Source organism: Neomonachus schauinslandi, chromosome 12 (assembly GCF_002201575.2).
Source record: "Neomonachus schauinslandi chromosome 12, ASM220157v2, whole genome shotgun sequence".
NCBI lineage: Eukaryota > Metazoa > Chordata > Mammalia > Carnivora > Phocidae > Neomonachus > Neomonachus schauinslandi.
In genome coordinates this window covers 55,598,724-55,614,833 of record NC_058414.1, presented here as the reverse complement: position 1 = coordinate 55,614,833, position 16,110 = coordinate 55,598,724, and the positions used below count along the sequence as shown (strand labels likewise).

General features: G+C 42.4%; 1 protein-coding gene across 4 annotated transcripts in view; it reads left to right on the top strand.

Annotated features, from left to right (window-relative positions):
* The window catches only part of OSBPL3 (oxysterol binding protein like 3), an 85,430-nt gene that overhangs the window by 52,790 nt on the left and 16,530 nt on the right, over positions 1-16,110 (top strand). For all 4 annotated transcript variants that reach the window (XM_021689659.1, XM_021689658.1, XM_021689657.1 and 1 more), the window contains 3 exons: positions 2,985-3,235; positions 6,148-6,285; positions 15,487-15,550. In XM_021689659.1, the coding sequence (XP_021545334.1) occupies positions 2,985-3,235; positions 6,148-6,285; positions 15,487-15,550 (453 nt within the window). The remainder of the gene's footprint in view (positions 1-2,984; positions 3,236-6,147; positions 6,286-15,486; positions 15,551-16,110) is intronic.

The window sequence follows — 16,110 nt, the reverse complement described above, 5'->3', positions numbered from 1 at the left end:
AAGGAAATAGGGATTAAATCAAGTTCTTGATAATTAATAATATGAGAATTTTTCTGAGCCCGTAGTAAAGGCTAGATATTTAGAGTGCTTCGTATTGATTTTTTCCTCACCAAATCAGGAGGCAAATACTAGGATCTGTCACTGTAATGGGTGCTATGGGAGGTTCAGGGCTTAGGAATATAGATTCATGACCAGGTTTCCTTGGTTAACCTCAGCTCTGCCATTCACTGGTACTGTGTTCTAGGTCAAGTTACTTAAGAGATGATATATGTAAAGTATATGTAAAAATATATAAGGTAATATATGTAAAATTCTTGAAGACCTGCTGCTCCAGAGCAAAAACTAGATAGATATTGCATTAATTGATAGTAGTCATCATATACTGTTGTTTCAAAATCTAGATTAGTGTAATCAGAGAAAATATTTTGAGATTACATAGAGAACTGTTTTTAAAAACTACTTTCATTTGCAGCTGTTCGGTTGGGTAAATCAGATTTTTGCTCATGTCAAACAATTAAAAAAAATTCAACAATTAATTGGATGCTTGGGTTAACATAAGACTGCAAAGTGTGACCCCAGTTTCATACTTCTCTGTTTATTAAAACAGCCTCTTTATTCAGAGCAACTGGCTTTACAATGAGTAAATGTTAAATATTTCTTTTTAATAGATAAATATATGCAAATAAAATGCCCCTGTCTCATATGTTGATGAGATTTCGTTTGAAAATAGGCTCAGTTGGGATGGGAAAAGAATGTCAGAGTCTGAGCCAAAGGAAGTGTCACAAAGAAAAAGACTGGTAGATTTAAATGTTTTATTCATCAATGAACCACATGGACCAGATTTAAAGATAAATGCCAAATAGGGATTTGATTGTAAAATGAATATGAAAACAAACAAAAAAATACATCTTAGTATATAAATAGGAAAGCAGACAATTCAGAAAAGAAGAAGTGTTTATGAAAGCATTCCAAATCACACTAGGAGTTTTTTTTTTTTTTTTTTTAAGATTTTATTTATTTATTTGAGACAGAGAGAATGAGAGAGACAGAGAGCACATGAGAGGGGGAAGGGTCAGAGGGAGAAGCAGGCTCCCTGCCAAGCAGGGAGCCCGATGCAGGACTCGATCCAGGGACTCCAGGATCATGACCTGAGCCGAAGGCAGTCGCTTAACCAACTGAGCCACCCAGGCGCCCCTAGGAGTTTTTTTTTTTAAAGGTTTTATTTATTTGTTTGACAGAGGGAGACACAGTGAGAGAGGGAACACAAGCAGAGGGAGCGGGAGAGGGAGAAGCAGGCTTCCCGCGGAGCAGGGAGCCCGATGCGGGACTCGATCCCAGGACCCTGGGATCATGACCTGAGCCGCAGGCAGATGCCTAACGACTGAGCCACCCAGGTGCCCCTAGGAATTTTTTTAATGGAAGTTAAAACAAGGAAATAATACTGTCCGCCCAACAATTTGCCAAAAATTGAAAAAAATGATGATAAGCCCAGAAAGATCTCAAGAGATGGACACACGTGTGCTGCTGATAAATAGGAAATTGATACAGCTTTTTTGAGGAGCCATCTGATCATATGACTCAAATGTCTAAAAATGTTTATAGTCTTTGACATAGTAATTCCATGTCTATATATCCTAAGCAGATACTCAGAGATATAATCAAATCTTAAGAATATAAATATTCAGTACTTGTTTTTTTTTTTTGCATCATAGCAAAACATAGAAACAAATCTAAAAGTCCAACAATAGAGAAATGATTTAGTAGATTACGGCATATCCATAGCATGGAATTTTTTTACAGTCATTATACATAATGTTTTAGAAGAATATTGAATAACATGGAAAAACAGTTAAGGGAATAAGCAGAACATAAAACTAGATGTGCTATATGAGCTCTGGATGGAGAAAATACTACATGAAAATACTCCAGAATACAAACAGCTACTATTTGTGGGTAGTGGGATAATGGAAGACTTTTATTTCCCTTTCCATTTTTCTGTAATAAACATAATTGTTTTTATCAGAATTTGAAGTGATTTTTAAAAAGGGTTTAAAAGTTTTTATTTTAAAGATTTTTATTTATTTATTTGTGAGAGAGAGAGAGAGAGAGAGAGCACAAGCAGGGGGAGCAGCAGAGGGAGAGGGAGAAGCAGGCTCCTCACTGAGCAAGGAGCCCGATGTGGGACTCGATCCCAGGACCCTGGGATCATGACCTGAGCCGAAGGCAGACGCTTAACGACTGAGCCACCCAGGAGTCCCAAGGGTTTAAAAGTTTTTAATCAGGGGCGCCTAGGTGGCCCAGTCGGTTAAGCGACTGCCTTCGGCCGGTGTCCTGGGATCAAGTCCTGCTTTGGGCTCCCTGCTCAGCAGGGAGCTACTTCTCCCTCTGTTGCCCCCCTGCTTGTGTGCTTGCTCTGTCTCTCTCTGTCAAATAAATAAATAGAATCTTTAAAAAAAAAAGTTTTCAATCAGAGCTTGAAGTGCTTTTTAAAAAATCTAAAGAGTTTAGGGGTGTCTGGGTGGTCCAAACTGTTAAGCGTCTGACTCTTGATTTCCGCTCAGGTCTTGATCTCTGGGTCAGGAATCCAAGCCCCACGTTGGGCTCCACGCTGGGCATGGAGCCTACTCAAAAAAAATTTTAAAAATAAATAAAAATCTAAAGAGTTTAAAGGTATAAACAGTAACTGCTCCGAGCATAGAAATCCAGTTTCCAGCTTTATCCTAAGTGTGTTTAAGCTATGAGGCACTAGCTTCTGAGTAGGAACTTGAAGACCTCCCTGTGAATAAAGTCCACGAGTTTTAGCGCGTGTAATTTTGGGTGCTCAGCTGGGCTGCACGGAACTCTTTATTTTCTGACTTTCAGTCCTAGATAACTGAGACTAACAGTAGAATCGAGTACTTGCTGGGTCAGGTTTTATTTCTGTGTTTTTTTAAGTAATAAAATAAAAAGTCCTCTGGAAACCACAAGGCTGATTTCCCTTTCAGGGCCTTTGCTCGAAAGTGGTGCGGAAGCCAAGTCCAAACGAAGAACTTGCTTGCCGGCTCCGTGTCCCAGCGCCAGGACGATCAGCTTGTGGAACATCCTGCGGAATAACATCGGGAAGGATCTGTCCAAAGTGGCCATGCCGGTGGAGCTGAACGAGCCCCTGAACACACTGCAGCGGCTCTGTGAGGAGCTGGAGTACAGCGAGCTTCTGGACAAGGCCGCACAGATCCCCAGCGCCTTGGAAAGGATGGTGAGGAGTTCACCTTCCAGCGGGGCGGTCCTGCCCGTGCCCCCGAGCCGCCAGCAGGCCACTCCCGGGGGCCCAGCGGTGCTAAGCCGAGCAGAGCCAACCTCTTGGCTCTGCCTTGTGTCTTCTGGATTCTTGTGCAGACACGTTCATTTCTCACCAGCGTCTAGTTCCCCTGTGCCCAGCGGTTTTCCATCATGTGTCAGGATTTGCCTTTTCGGGGGAGCTTCTCTGTGACAGTTGGTGCCTTTGGGTAGTTCTGCTCTGTGGTTTTACGCTTCCTTTTTCTCCAGAACCTTACAAGTGATTGTTCTGATATGCCTGACTGGACAACATGTCTTGAGGGCTGTCTGCATGTTTATTTTTTATTATCCCGGGTAGACAGAATTTAATTTCTCAAGTGGTTTTTTCTTGTCCAGGGTGAATTTCCCCTGAGAATGTTTTTGTTTATTTTGGGGTCCCACAAGCAACTAGATTTTTGAAAATAACGTTTGTAGTCGAGGTTTTTACATAAGAAAGATGATTGCTCCCCCCCACTCTTATTCTATAGAGTAAGTAAACAAAACAAAACAAAACAAAAACTCTTAGAAAAATTCACCTTCTGTTCGCTACTCAGTATTGCTTCTGATCACGTGATGGGTCGTCCAGCGAAGGCACCCCCAGGTGTTTCTCATCTTTCCCCTGTCTTGTGGGGTGGTGATAAGGGACCCTGGTGGTTAGATGACAGTCAAATTGGCCCTTTCTGTGACTAGCTGAGTGTCCCTCTCTCTCTTGGCTCCCTCCTGTGTTACCTGCTCCACAGTAAGGCCATTGTTTATATGGGCGGCTGGGACCTCAGTGTCTTTCCCCGAATGCAGTCTCTGTCCTGGGCATTTGCTGATGGGCTAAATTGGAGTCGGCGCAGCCCCTGGGCTTCAGGGACCTGACCCTAAATCATCCTCTCAGTGATGGAGGACACCATTCTTTTTAAAATTCTAAGCGTTCCATAGTTTTGACCCTTATTAAAAACTTCATTACATTAGTAATTTGAAGATGAAGGGGAAATCTGGCTGTGGATGAGAGAGGCATCCCATGTTGTTCCACAGTCTCCGGGGACTTCTCCGTCAAAGAGACTTTCTTGATACTAATGATAATAAGAGTAGGAGAGCTGAAACAAGCTCTGTGTGTTTTTTTTATCTTCTTTGTTACTCTTTCCTAGAGAATTTCTGCTGAACAAAGGGAGGCAAATAGCTTCTTCTTTTTTTTTTTTTTTTAAAGATTTTATTTATTTATTTGAGAGAGAGAATGAGAGACAGAGAGCACGAGAGGGAAGAGGGTCAGAGGGAGAAGCAGACCCCCCCGCCGAGCAGGGAGCCCGACGCGGGACTCGATCCCGGGACTCCAGGATCATGACCTGAGCCGAAGGCGAAGTCGCTTAACCGACTGAGCCACCCAGGCACCCGAGGCAAATAGCTTCTAACGCAAGGGTGGAAAGTCAACATTTGTGGACAGCTCTTTTCTTAAAAAATTGGCTTTGAAGATGAAAATATTCTTCATGGTGTTTCATTCTTGTGGCGATTTAGACACCCTTAGGATGTCAGCTGATAGATTGGTGGACTTGACCTGGAGAAGGAGTTTGAGGGAAGGCTTTGCATTCCAGTCCAATGCACCTGGAAGGGAAAGGACAGGAAGGCATTGCACAAGAACCATAGCTGTGGGTTGTTCACTGCCCTGCAGGTCAGCTCATGCCCCTGCATAGGATCCCTCTCAGGCTGCCTCATTGTGCCTGCTCCCTCCCTCCCTTCTGCCCCCAGCGTTATGAATGACACCAGATTCTGTTCTGTTTTAAATTGTGAAGGTGATTCAGGCTTGATTCAACATTCCGTAGAGGCAATGTGAGCTTACTGTTTAACCGGTAACCAACATATGGGGAAGCAAAGAGAGGAACAGACCCCAGATTTCCAGAACAAAGACAGAATTGAGCATACTGAATTGGTTTTTATAAGCCATCCAGATGTTCTACAGTATTCTGTAGTGTGAGTGGAAAGGTGGGTCCTATTTGCAAAAGGCTTAAGAAAAGTTGTGTGACTAGTGAACATTCATGAAAGGTACTCAGCTTTTCTCCCCCCCATTATAAGAAACCTCATGAAATGTGCTGGGAAGGGGAGGCATTGAGATTGTTACTCACTGGTAGAAAGGGGAAGTTGCCATCACTATCTAGGTTCAATGTTTTGTACCCGCTCCCCCAAAAAAGACAAGAAAAATAATGGGTCTTTTTGGTGCCCTGAAAGGGGAACTGATAAAAATGCTGAGAGCCTCACAGTGACTGCTTATATCATGTTTATCTGTAGTCTTTCCTTCCTTTGCCTTTTGATTTTTCATTTTTTCTCCCAGAAAAGCCAAGACTCTTTCAAAGGCACCGTGCCCTGTCCTGTGGCTTGTTACAGGAAACTCAGGAAATTACTATCACAGATTTTCTTTTGTCAAAATGAGCTTGTAGGTTTCCACGGCATCCAGCTAGGAATGGTTGCTTTTCCTGAATTTTGAGGGAAGTTTGGCCTTTTTTTTTTAATGCTCTTCTGCTCTCTCCTTCCTGATTATCAGAGTTAGAGGTACTGGACTTAGCTTAACAGCTCGAAGAAAACAGGGTAGCTCACTTGATAAATATCACCCTCTTGAAAGCCTCTGCCAACTGGCATCAGAGCAGACGGGCCATTTGCAAATGTTTGCTTCATTTGTCTCTGGGCCAAACTGAACTTTATTTAACCCTGCCGCTGTGAATCAAAGTTGGTTCGGTTGTCTCTAAACCAGAGACAGATTGCTGGCTTTCCAAAATAACCCATAAAGAGAGAAATAAAGGTTTTATTTTGTTCATGACTTTGTAAAAAAATGTCTTGGTGACAGAAAAATAATCAAGTTCTTTCCTCCCTCCTCAGGTGTACGTGGCAGCTTTTGCCGTATCGGCATATGCATCTAGCTACTTCCGAGCTGGGAGCAAGCCCTTTAATCCTCTTCTTGGAGAGACATATGAGTGTATCCGTGAGGACAAAGGCTTCCGGTTCTTTTCAGAACAGGTGGATATATTCCCTTTTTGTTTGTTGCATACACCCTTTTTATCCACCTGCCCTGGAGGAGTCACTTACGCCTTCCATTACATGTGCTTTTGAAATATTTATTGTCCACCTTGCACTGGCTTTAAAGCAGCTGAGATAATTATAGTGCTTTTACACATAAAGAGAAGGAACGATGTCCCTTGCACTGGAACCTGACCACCCGCATGAGCATGAGGGCACCAGCAGGGTGGAGCAGGCCTTTGACCGTAGGCACCGACGGAGCCCTCTTGTGTGGAGCCATAGCGAGACAAATTTGCAAAGGATGAAGCATTTGCCCAAACTGATTTAAAGGTTTCAAGTGTGCACCCTTACTCATTGATCTTGTCCTTCTAGAATATGAATGCTCCCATCAAAATGGGTAGCACCAACTACAGACATTATTCTTGAATTCATTCATGTATTTATTCATCCAATCAATAAATATTTCTTGAGAATGTAACTCATACCCAGCATTGTTCCGGGTGCAGGGAGACTGCGGTGGGATGGGAGCTGGGGTCAGACAATGCCTGTCTTCATCTGATGGAGGGACATCCTCTATCCTTACGTAGCCTGCATTCCTTGAAGTTCCATGAGCCTTTCCCACCTAAGCATTAGCCGATAATAATACTCGAGAAGAAAGAGCAGGGTCTCTGGAGCCAGCGTAGGTTCAGATCTGAGCTCTACCTCTCACCAGGTTTGTAACCCCGGGCAAGTTACTTAACCTTTCTGTGCCTCAGTTTCCTCTTTAAGGTGGAAATAATGACAGTGATACAGACCTCAGATGGCTTTGTGATGATTAAATGAGATACTCTCTACCACACACTTGGCGCGGTGTCTGGTACATGGAGGATGAAGTGTTATATGAGTGTTTGCAGTCATGATTAATGCATGACACCAGTTTGTAATAGTGGGATATTGGGAACATCCCAAGTATCTGTCAATAAGGAATTGTTCAGCTAAGATAGGATGCACTGATACCGAAAATAAAAAAGAATCCTCTCACCCCTAGTTAAAACAACGACCCAACATGTCCACTCTCCGCATATCCTTAAATGTCAGCCTAGGAACATTAAACACATTTGCTTTGATACATTTCTCTCCTCGCAGTTCTTAGAAAACTGAGGAAAAATGGGTGGGATGCTAGCATATTATTTTCCTTCCTCTTATCTTGCTGCCCCCTTTATCAAAGGATTTGCATTTGGGGGGTAGGAAAGGAAAGGCGGTATAGCTGAGAGACTTAGGAGGATGGTGCTGGTCTTCACTGTCAAGGACAAGCAGTGTTCTTTGAAACTCAAAGGGAAAGGAATATATAATAATCCCAAAGCACATTTTTAGTAGATTTCCATTTAGAAGCTAAAACAAATTAAATACTGATATTGAGGAAGTGAGAGTTAAATCAGAAGATAATTCTATTCAAATTCAACTGGGTTATTTAAATATAAAACTAAAATGGAATGGGAATAAATGAAAATATAATTTGGTTACCATGGCATTATATGCACTCATGTAAAAAAATAACGGCCCAAAATAGCCCAGACTACAGCAGACAATCCGGAGAGGATGAATGGTGTAAGAAAAGAGTAGTAACGTGAGCTTGTGTGTAAAGCTGAGCTTCCATCCCGTGAGCCCCTGACAGGGCAGGGCCAAATACAGGATCTGCTTGCGCACCTCCCATGGTGGCCGAGAGAGAAAGCAGAGCTCCTAGACACGTGTGCACAAAGACAGAAGGAGCATTACATAACTCAGTCTTTGGTTCCGTGAAATGGATCCCCAGGAAATAAGCAAGAAAGAGATCTGGTCATTGTTAATAGTATAGGGTGTGCTAGGTGTAATGGAGACCTGCTCTCACACCCTAACCCCATCACTTCCTCTGTGTGTGGCCTTGTATAAGCTACTTAAACTTTCTGAGCCTCAATAGTGTCTTTATCTCTAAAACAGGAATGATAATGCTTAACTCCTAGGTTGCAATAAGGCTCAAGTGAAACACTACACTAAGATATAAAATACTTGCACTGAAGACGGTAAACATTCTGTACATGGTTATTGCTCTCATCTTCAGAGGCAACTCTTAAAATTCTTTTTACTATGCAGTGTTAAGAATAGTAAATACGATATATCTATTCTACTAATTCAAGTGGTTTGAAGGGCAGACTGTCCCTACTGAGTCTCTGACAGAAAGCCAGCCATGTGGTACCACCAGTCCTGATCGTGATGGAGCCACTTCATCTGCCTGGAATTTAGCCTTATGGCCTCAGATAGTTGGTTCTTTGACTACACCCAAGAATGGATGAGTCTCCCAAGGACAGAGTCACCCTAGCTAAGCCTTTAAGAAACTGACGTATAAACTAGGATGCTATTCTGTGCATTTATTATAAAAAATAGACCTGTCCTGGGGACCAGAAGGCCTTGATCACATGGCCAGGCATCCTTTCTCCATAAACAGATTACTTGGGAAACCAGAATTTCATCACCAGGTGAGTGTAGAATGAGAAGGAGAGGCGGCTGTTGAATTCGAGGTGCTCAGCTGCCCACTGCCCCAGGCGTGGAAGGGGTTTGGGCCAGGGCTCTCCCTTTCCTGGCCACCAGGAGACACAACACCTCAGCCTCCTGCACTCCCTCTCCCAGCCTTGCTTATGCTGACCTGCTGACTCATTGTGCATGAAAACCTTCTAATTTCACACACTGACAGAGCGCGCTGGGCTTTTAGTATGTTGCATGCTGGTACCTGCCAGTGTGGCTCTTTCTGCTTCTGGCCCAGGAGGCGTCCTACCTTTATGGAGCAGCATGACTCTAGCAGCATGCATTAACTTTCAGAGTTTGAGGCTTTCTTTGCTTTCTTGTACCTCTCTACAGTGAGTCAAGTTTACTGAATGACTAATGTAATAAGCTGGCTGGGACTCCCAAATTAATATTTTTGGGTGGGATTTTACTCTAACGAGGATGTTGATGGAACTCATATATCCAAGTGAAAGGACCTGGAAGGAAACTAGGCTAACTCGGCTCTTCTATGGAGTTCTTGAGATTTGAAAATCTACATCTATCCTTTACTCCAAGGCTCTGGATGTTGTTTTGTGGTTTGGGTGGGGATGTGGTTGTTCGAAGTGGTCAGTGGCCAAAGATATTGAAGTAATCGCTTCTTCACAGAGTTTGGCTCCATCACAGCTCACTCCTCTGTATTGTCTCTTACCTAAAAGACCCCAAAAGGACTCATGCAGTCAGAGACCAGCGAAGGCATTTGCTCTTCAAATTTTCCTCACAACAATAACTGTTAGGTTTGCAGAGTCCTTTGTGCTTTTCAAACTTGCTCAGGATCTTATTTGATCTTCAAAATACTGCTGTGTGGCAGGTGAGGTGAGGATCAGTTAGAGGCAGGGAAACTGAGGCCTAGAGCATTAACTTTTCTCAGTGCCCGCTGTTTGACTCCAGTGGCCTCCCTCCCTCACCTTTCTTGGGGTCTCTTGTAGGTGTAGTTACTGTGCTCAGAGCTGCCAGGGTCATTGGCTGCCAATGGGAAAATAGTGTTATGTATGCTGATTGGATGGGACTTGGCCTGCCATTGTCACTTAGACCAAACTCGGGTAGGACTTTGTTCCCAGCTCCCATTATTGTCTGGGGTGTGGCCTTTGTGAATAAGCAACATTCAGGAGTAAATCATAAACATTCCTGTCCTGTGTTCTACCCTCTGTCTCTTCCACCTTCTCCAGGGAGGAGTTTGCTTTGTGCCAAGAACTGTGATTCAGCCTTGGCTGTCTAAGCTCATAAAAAGGGGAATTCAGAAAGGACTTCCTTTTTCTCCTCAGGGACTGGGTGTCCTGCTGAAAGGTTCTTCCTTACTTGGTGCTCCTGCCCCCTGGCAGGCAGCTGACCAACTGGTTTGGAGCTTCATTGGAGACTGGGTGGTTCAGAAAACTGATTTCAGTTAGCTTTGCTTCTCTTTTTATACCTTTGGGAAAGGTTTTATATATAAAGGCTATGCAGTTAAGCTGTTACCTAGAAGAGATCATTCCTGATGGGGCTCTGGAACTTCAGTTGTCAGATCATTGTTGGAGTCGTTCTAACCATTTATGCCCCCTTGGGTCCCCCTCCCCCAGCCATGTACTGTTGAGAGTTCACGACAGAAAAGCTAAATGGAGTTACTGGAAGTTACTAACCTATAAAAGATGCAAATGAAGTCTTTTTTTTTTTCCTTTGCTCCCTGGCCTCAGCCCTCCTTGCTTTTCTGTTACTCATCACGAGAACTCTGAACATACATTCTTGGACAGACTTATAAATACCATACCTATCACTTCTCTCCCTGCATGCTCACTCACGATAAAACAGCTCTTTTATCTACTAGTAGGCAGAGTTTGTCACTACTGATTAAAGTGGCGTCTTATTTAAAGAGGTTATCAGAAGGGAAATGCAAGCCGTTCAAATAGAACTAGCAATTGATCAAATACAAGGCAGCTAAACCAGTTCTCCACTTCTGGGTCAAGTCATCACTTAATGCGTGTTTTTGTTTCTGGTTTTGGCGAGAAGCCATGGGTTTGTCAAACCAAGTGATGAACTCTGAACATGGGGGAAGAGAAAATAATTGGTGCAACTGCATTCTCCCCCCCAAATCAGCCAGCATCCTTGGCATCATCCTTAATAGCTTTTTCTTAGAATCCATATCCTATTGATCAGCAGCCAGCCATTTTTCACTGCCTCCCCCACTGGTGCTGGCCTCCAAGCCCAAGCCAATGTAATCAATGACTAGGATCATTGCAGTAGACTCATTAGCTGGCCTCTTGTTTCCATAACCAATTCCTCACCCAACAGCCAGAACGATTGCTTCAAAACAGGAGCAACACCTGCTCTACACCCTCCAATGATTTCCCCTGTCACTTGGAATAAAATCCAAAGTCCTGGCCATGGCCCCACAAAGCCCCTGAGATGCTAGCCCGGAGAGCAGGCCTCTCCCACCTCTGCTCATTTAGCGTCAGCCACACTGGCCTTCTGCCTCTCTTAAAACATTCGGAGCATTGGCCAGCCCTGAGCAGTGCCCGTGTCCTCTGCCTGGGATGCGCTTCTCCCAGTTTTCCACGTGGTGAACTTCCTTATTTCTTCTAGCCCCAGACGATTCCATTGTAGAGAGTCCTGCTCCTACCACCCTGTCTGGAATAGCACTCCCGCTTACCATCCCCCCATCCTCATGCCTTGCATTCTGCTCCTTAACACCTGTCACTACCGACAAATTATGTCCTTATTTCTTTATCTATCTCGCCCACTTCTGCACCAAAATGTATTGTATCCCCAGTGATTAGGACAGTACCGGACACATCAGAGGCAGTCAGTAAATGATGAGTGCCATGGGATTTCTCACCTGGCTCCTGCACCTGCATGATTTCTCAACCTGCACTCGTCCTCTTTTCTATAAGCTGCCCTTTGCGGTTCGAGGCGAGTCAGGAACTAGGTAGAATCTATAGTTAGGTCTTTGGACAGCTGCAGAAATGATGTATTTAAGGGATATTTTTCTAAATCTGAAAAAGATATACTCACACAAATACGCAAATATTAAAATGTACTCTTTCCCCATCTGCTTCTCCCCATACCATTCACCTCTTACATTAAGTACATTTAAAGCATAAATAAAAAATGATCAGGTCAGGGTGAAGAAAGTCTTGAGATATACAAATAAATGACAGGAATTCTCAACTAGTAGGGGAACTCACTGACTTTGGGCTTATAGAAAGAAAGATACATATAAATACCTGCACAGTAAGAACCATATATACTAAATTCCTGAATGTTTGGGAATCTTTACCAATTGGAAATTGCTCTTATTTGGGATGGAGAGGAGGAGGAGGCAGAGAGGGATGCTAAAAACCCATCTAAATTGGATTTATCCAGTAAGCTGACAGACAGTGTCTTCTTCAGGGCTGGGTCAGTTCAGACTCAAAATCAAATGCCTTTCTGGGTTACATCTGGGTTAAGATGTAACGAGAATAGAAACTCAACTAAATCCAACACTAAGACAGGTTAGATTGTGCTCATCATTCTCTATTCCAGTAGATTTTAAAAAGATTGCCATCAACAAAAATTAGATTATGAACTTTGAATTACCCCCTTTCAATGGACCTTTGAGTTAGTCAAAGCCTTAGTATAATCTTTTTCCAATTGGCTGATGCTAGGATTTGAAGAGACATTGAGAATTAGATATTAGATTTAGAGCATTTTGAAGTCAGAGGGACTCTCAGACCTCATTTTACAATGACATAAATGAGACTCAGAGAAATTGGAAGTTCAGACTCAAAAGATTCTTTGTCTAAATATCCGTGAGATGAGATCTTAATGGTGTGTAGAGGCTTTTGGGGAGGACCAGAGCCCAGCTTTGAGAGCAGCCATGGAGAGACAACTGGGACATAAAGAAAAAAGCACTGGATTTGAGATCAGAGGACCTTAGTTTAAAGCACCCCCACCATCACTAATTAACTCTGTAGCATTGGACAGGTTCTTTGTTTCCTAATTTATAGAATAAGGCTAATGAAGACACAAGGTCACCATGGTAACTCAGTGGAAATACTACTCATGAGAAATGGCTAAAATTTAGTTCCTGCCCACTTCATACCAGCATAAGGTCCTGTAATTTTATATGTGTCATCTTTTTGTTTGCAAAGCCGGTGGGATTAGCCCTATTTTATAGATGAGGTAACTCAGGCCCAAAGACTTAAAAACTTGCTCAAGGCCCTTCAGCCATTAGATGATGTTGCCGAGTTAAGACCCACATCTCTGGGACTCCAGAAGCACCCCCTTGTTCCCTGATGCTAGTTCAGCACACGGTAGATGCTCTAGAAATGTTTCATGAATAAATACCTGTTGTGAGGAAATATATCAAAGAAAAATAAGACTTCACTTTAATTTTCCTGGGAAGCTTTGTAAACTTCTTAAAAGCAGTGTGCACCAAATAAATCACTCCCAAAGGCCCTTTTAAGCCAGGAAGAAAAAAAAACCCAAAAAACCCAAATCACTGATATTTGAATGTTGAGATTTATTCATCCAGAAAACAGCTTTTGAACCCACGTAAAGGTATTCTGCTAAGCACTGATTCATGTATCTGACACAATAGTTTTAAAAGGTCGAAGTTGCCTTTTTATGGGACGTATATATATTTTATGGTATAATAGGGCTTCTTTTTATAATTCATGTGGGTAGTATATTTATCCCAGTTTTATGGGATTTAAAGTTATTACAGAAGAGGTTTATAGTTTGTATATACTGTATTTTGCTTTGATGTTTGATGTTTGTAGCCAGATTTGGCCACACCTATAAAATGCCAAATTCTTGATCAAGGCTGTGAACCCTACATTTTTTACTACAATTGTTTCTGTGGGAATGAATATGATCTACTTTTAATAATCCACTTTAAAATATGCCTACGTTCTGGGGGAAGGGGCACATTCCATAGCTCCTCACCAGCTGCACTGAGGGGTGGGGGGGGAGGGAAGGAAGAAGTAGGGTGCAGGTGTTGTCTTCCCTGGTTTTGTTTTATATGATCCCAAGGTTTAATAGTTAACTCCACTGTTTTCACTGCGAGCTGGTGGGGGAGGAAGGGGGAACGGGGATGCAGCATTTTGTGATATAAAGTATCTCCAAGGAGTTCAATGAAAAAAAGACAATGAAGGCCCGCAGAGAGTTGCATTTTAGGACTTAGGCTTCTAAACCATGCTGGAAGTGAAAATTGCTCTGCAAAATCCCATAGGCACAGAGAGAGGGGCCACATTCCTAAGAGGCTGTGGGAACTAAAATCATCCAACGGGTAGCAAATTTGCATCTCCCACCTCATATCAGATCTGGCATTTATGTTCATTGAGACCTGAAAGATACATGGACTATTGAAATCTTTGTCTCTACTTTTCTTCGGGTCAAGCTGGTACAGTTGAAATTCCATCAGTTAAATGTGTATGCGGAATGACCTTCCTAGCCTAGCCTGGCCTAGCCTAGCCTAGAGTTCTCCACCTAAAGTGACAGGCACATACAAGTGGTTTTCACACCATGTTCCTCATTACAGCTGAGGGTCCAGAACAAGGTGAGTGATTGGAGATGTGTCACCTCCCCACTGAATGAAAACCACTGATGTAAACCGAAAATGCTGGGTTTGACCTCTGTTTCTTCCCTGTCGGTGTGTTTGGGAAACATTACTGAATTTTTCTGGTTCTGGTCTCCTCATGTGTATTGGAGGCATTAGTTAGGCTGGATGCTCTAAATGTAAGATACTTGCTAAGAACCAGCGAAGTCAGAGAAACTGTGAAATGCTGCTGGCTGCATTAGTCTAGTTTCACTGGTCCTGAATTATAATCATGGTATGTACACTGCTCACTTGCCTTGCGTTACTGAGATAAGAGGAAACCCAGCTCAGGAGGCATTTTCTCTTTAGCTTCTTCATTAGTGAACAGAACAGAAGTAATGACCCCAGGGACAAAGCTCAGGGAAATGTGCAACAGTCTCCGTTACAGGGGATTCTCTTTCCGGGAACAAAATTACATATTTACTCAAGATTTTTTTATCTTGACAGAAAATGAATAAAATGTTTTTCTTAGTAGTTGACTAACATTTCTTCAATAATTGCTTGGCTCTTTTTTTATAGAAACATTATTCTTTTAAAAAAATTGTCTTAGACCAGTCTTATAGAGGATTTGAAAAGAGGCTGAGTTTTGTGATGCAGAGTTTTCAAAACAACAAAAACTGCTGAGCCAAGAATATTTTTGTGTTTCTCAGAGGTAGCATTTTAAAATATTTATTATCTGATATCTTAATTAAAACATTTGCAGGTACTTTCTCAACAGCTAATAGAGATTTTGACATGGGTAGCCAGTGTCGGATTATATGGTTTAAGAGCGGGCAGCCCTTGCTTGACCCTGCTTTTGTTTTTACATCTTTCAAAACGTGTCTCTATCCCCAACATTTGCCTCTTGGCTGTTTTTCCTGTACTTCAAGAGGCTTCCATGCACCTGATTTCTTCTCACGCCTGACAAACTTGAGCGAATTGGGGCCGACTGTATCAGGAGTGCCCTCTTGAGGACCGGTTTGTTGAAGGAAAACTAAAGTTTTGATTCACTTAGACACTGCACACTGTGTTACCTCTCAAGGCAAGGGCGAAGGAATGGATTTCACGAGACACAAAAGTGAATTAAGTTTTTGTTTTCTGGCCTTTGTTTCCATCAGGTCAGCCACCATCCACCTATCTCTGCTTGTCACGCTGAGTCTGGAAATTTTGTTTTCTGGCAAGGTAATGTGCTCATATATTTGTCCTCTGTCATTTTTTGTAATGTTATAGATCTATTTTATTCAGGAATTACTGCAAGTGCTTATTAAGATCACAAGTAGGACCCTGGACTTGGGCCTTGTTGCATGGATCTGCTCCACTTGGTATTCTTGCCTCTCATCCCTGAACAATTACCAATACTTGTCTACTTCATAATTAAGGATTCAGGAGGATAATTTAGTTGTGCCCTTAAAAAAAAAAAAAAAAAAATTCTTCATCTGTGTCTGGGCCACCACCATTTATTCCTGTAACTTTTTCTCTAATTCCACAGCCACTTGAAATGCCTTGTGTATTTCAAGAGACATTAAATATTTACAGGTATTTATCAGAGTCTAGACAACAGGGTTCTTTTTGCTTTTGAAAAGTTTTCATTTTATTTCTAAACAGCACGTTTTAGATTGCTGAGTTTTTTTAGTTTGGGGGTTGTTGTCTCTCTTCAGTTTGTATTTTGGATTTTGGAAGAGGGTGGGTTGTTCTGAAGAATAAATAAGACTGCAAATATTTTCTAAATGGATTAATTAATT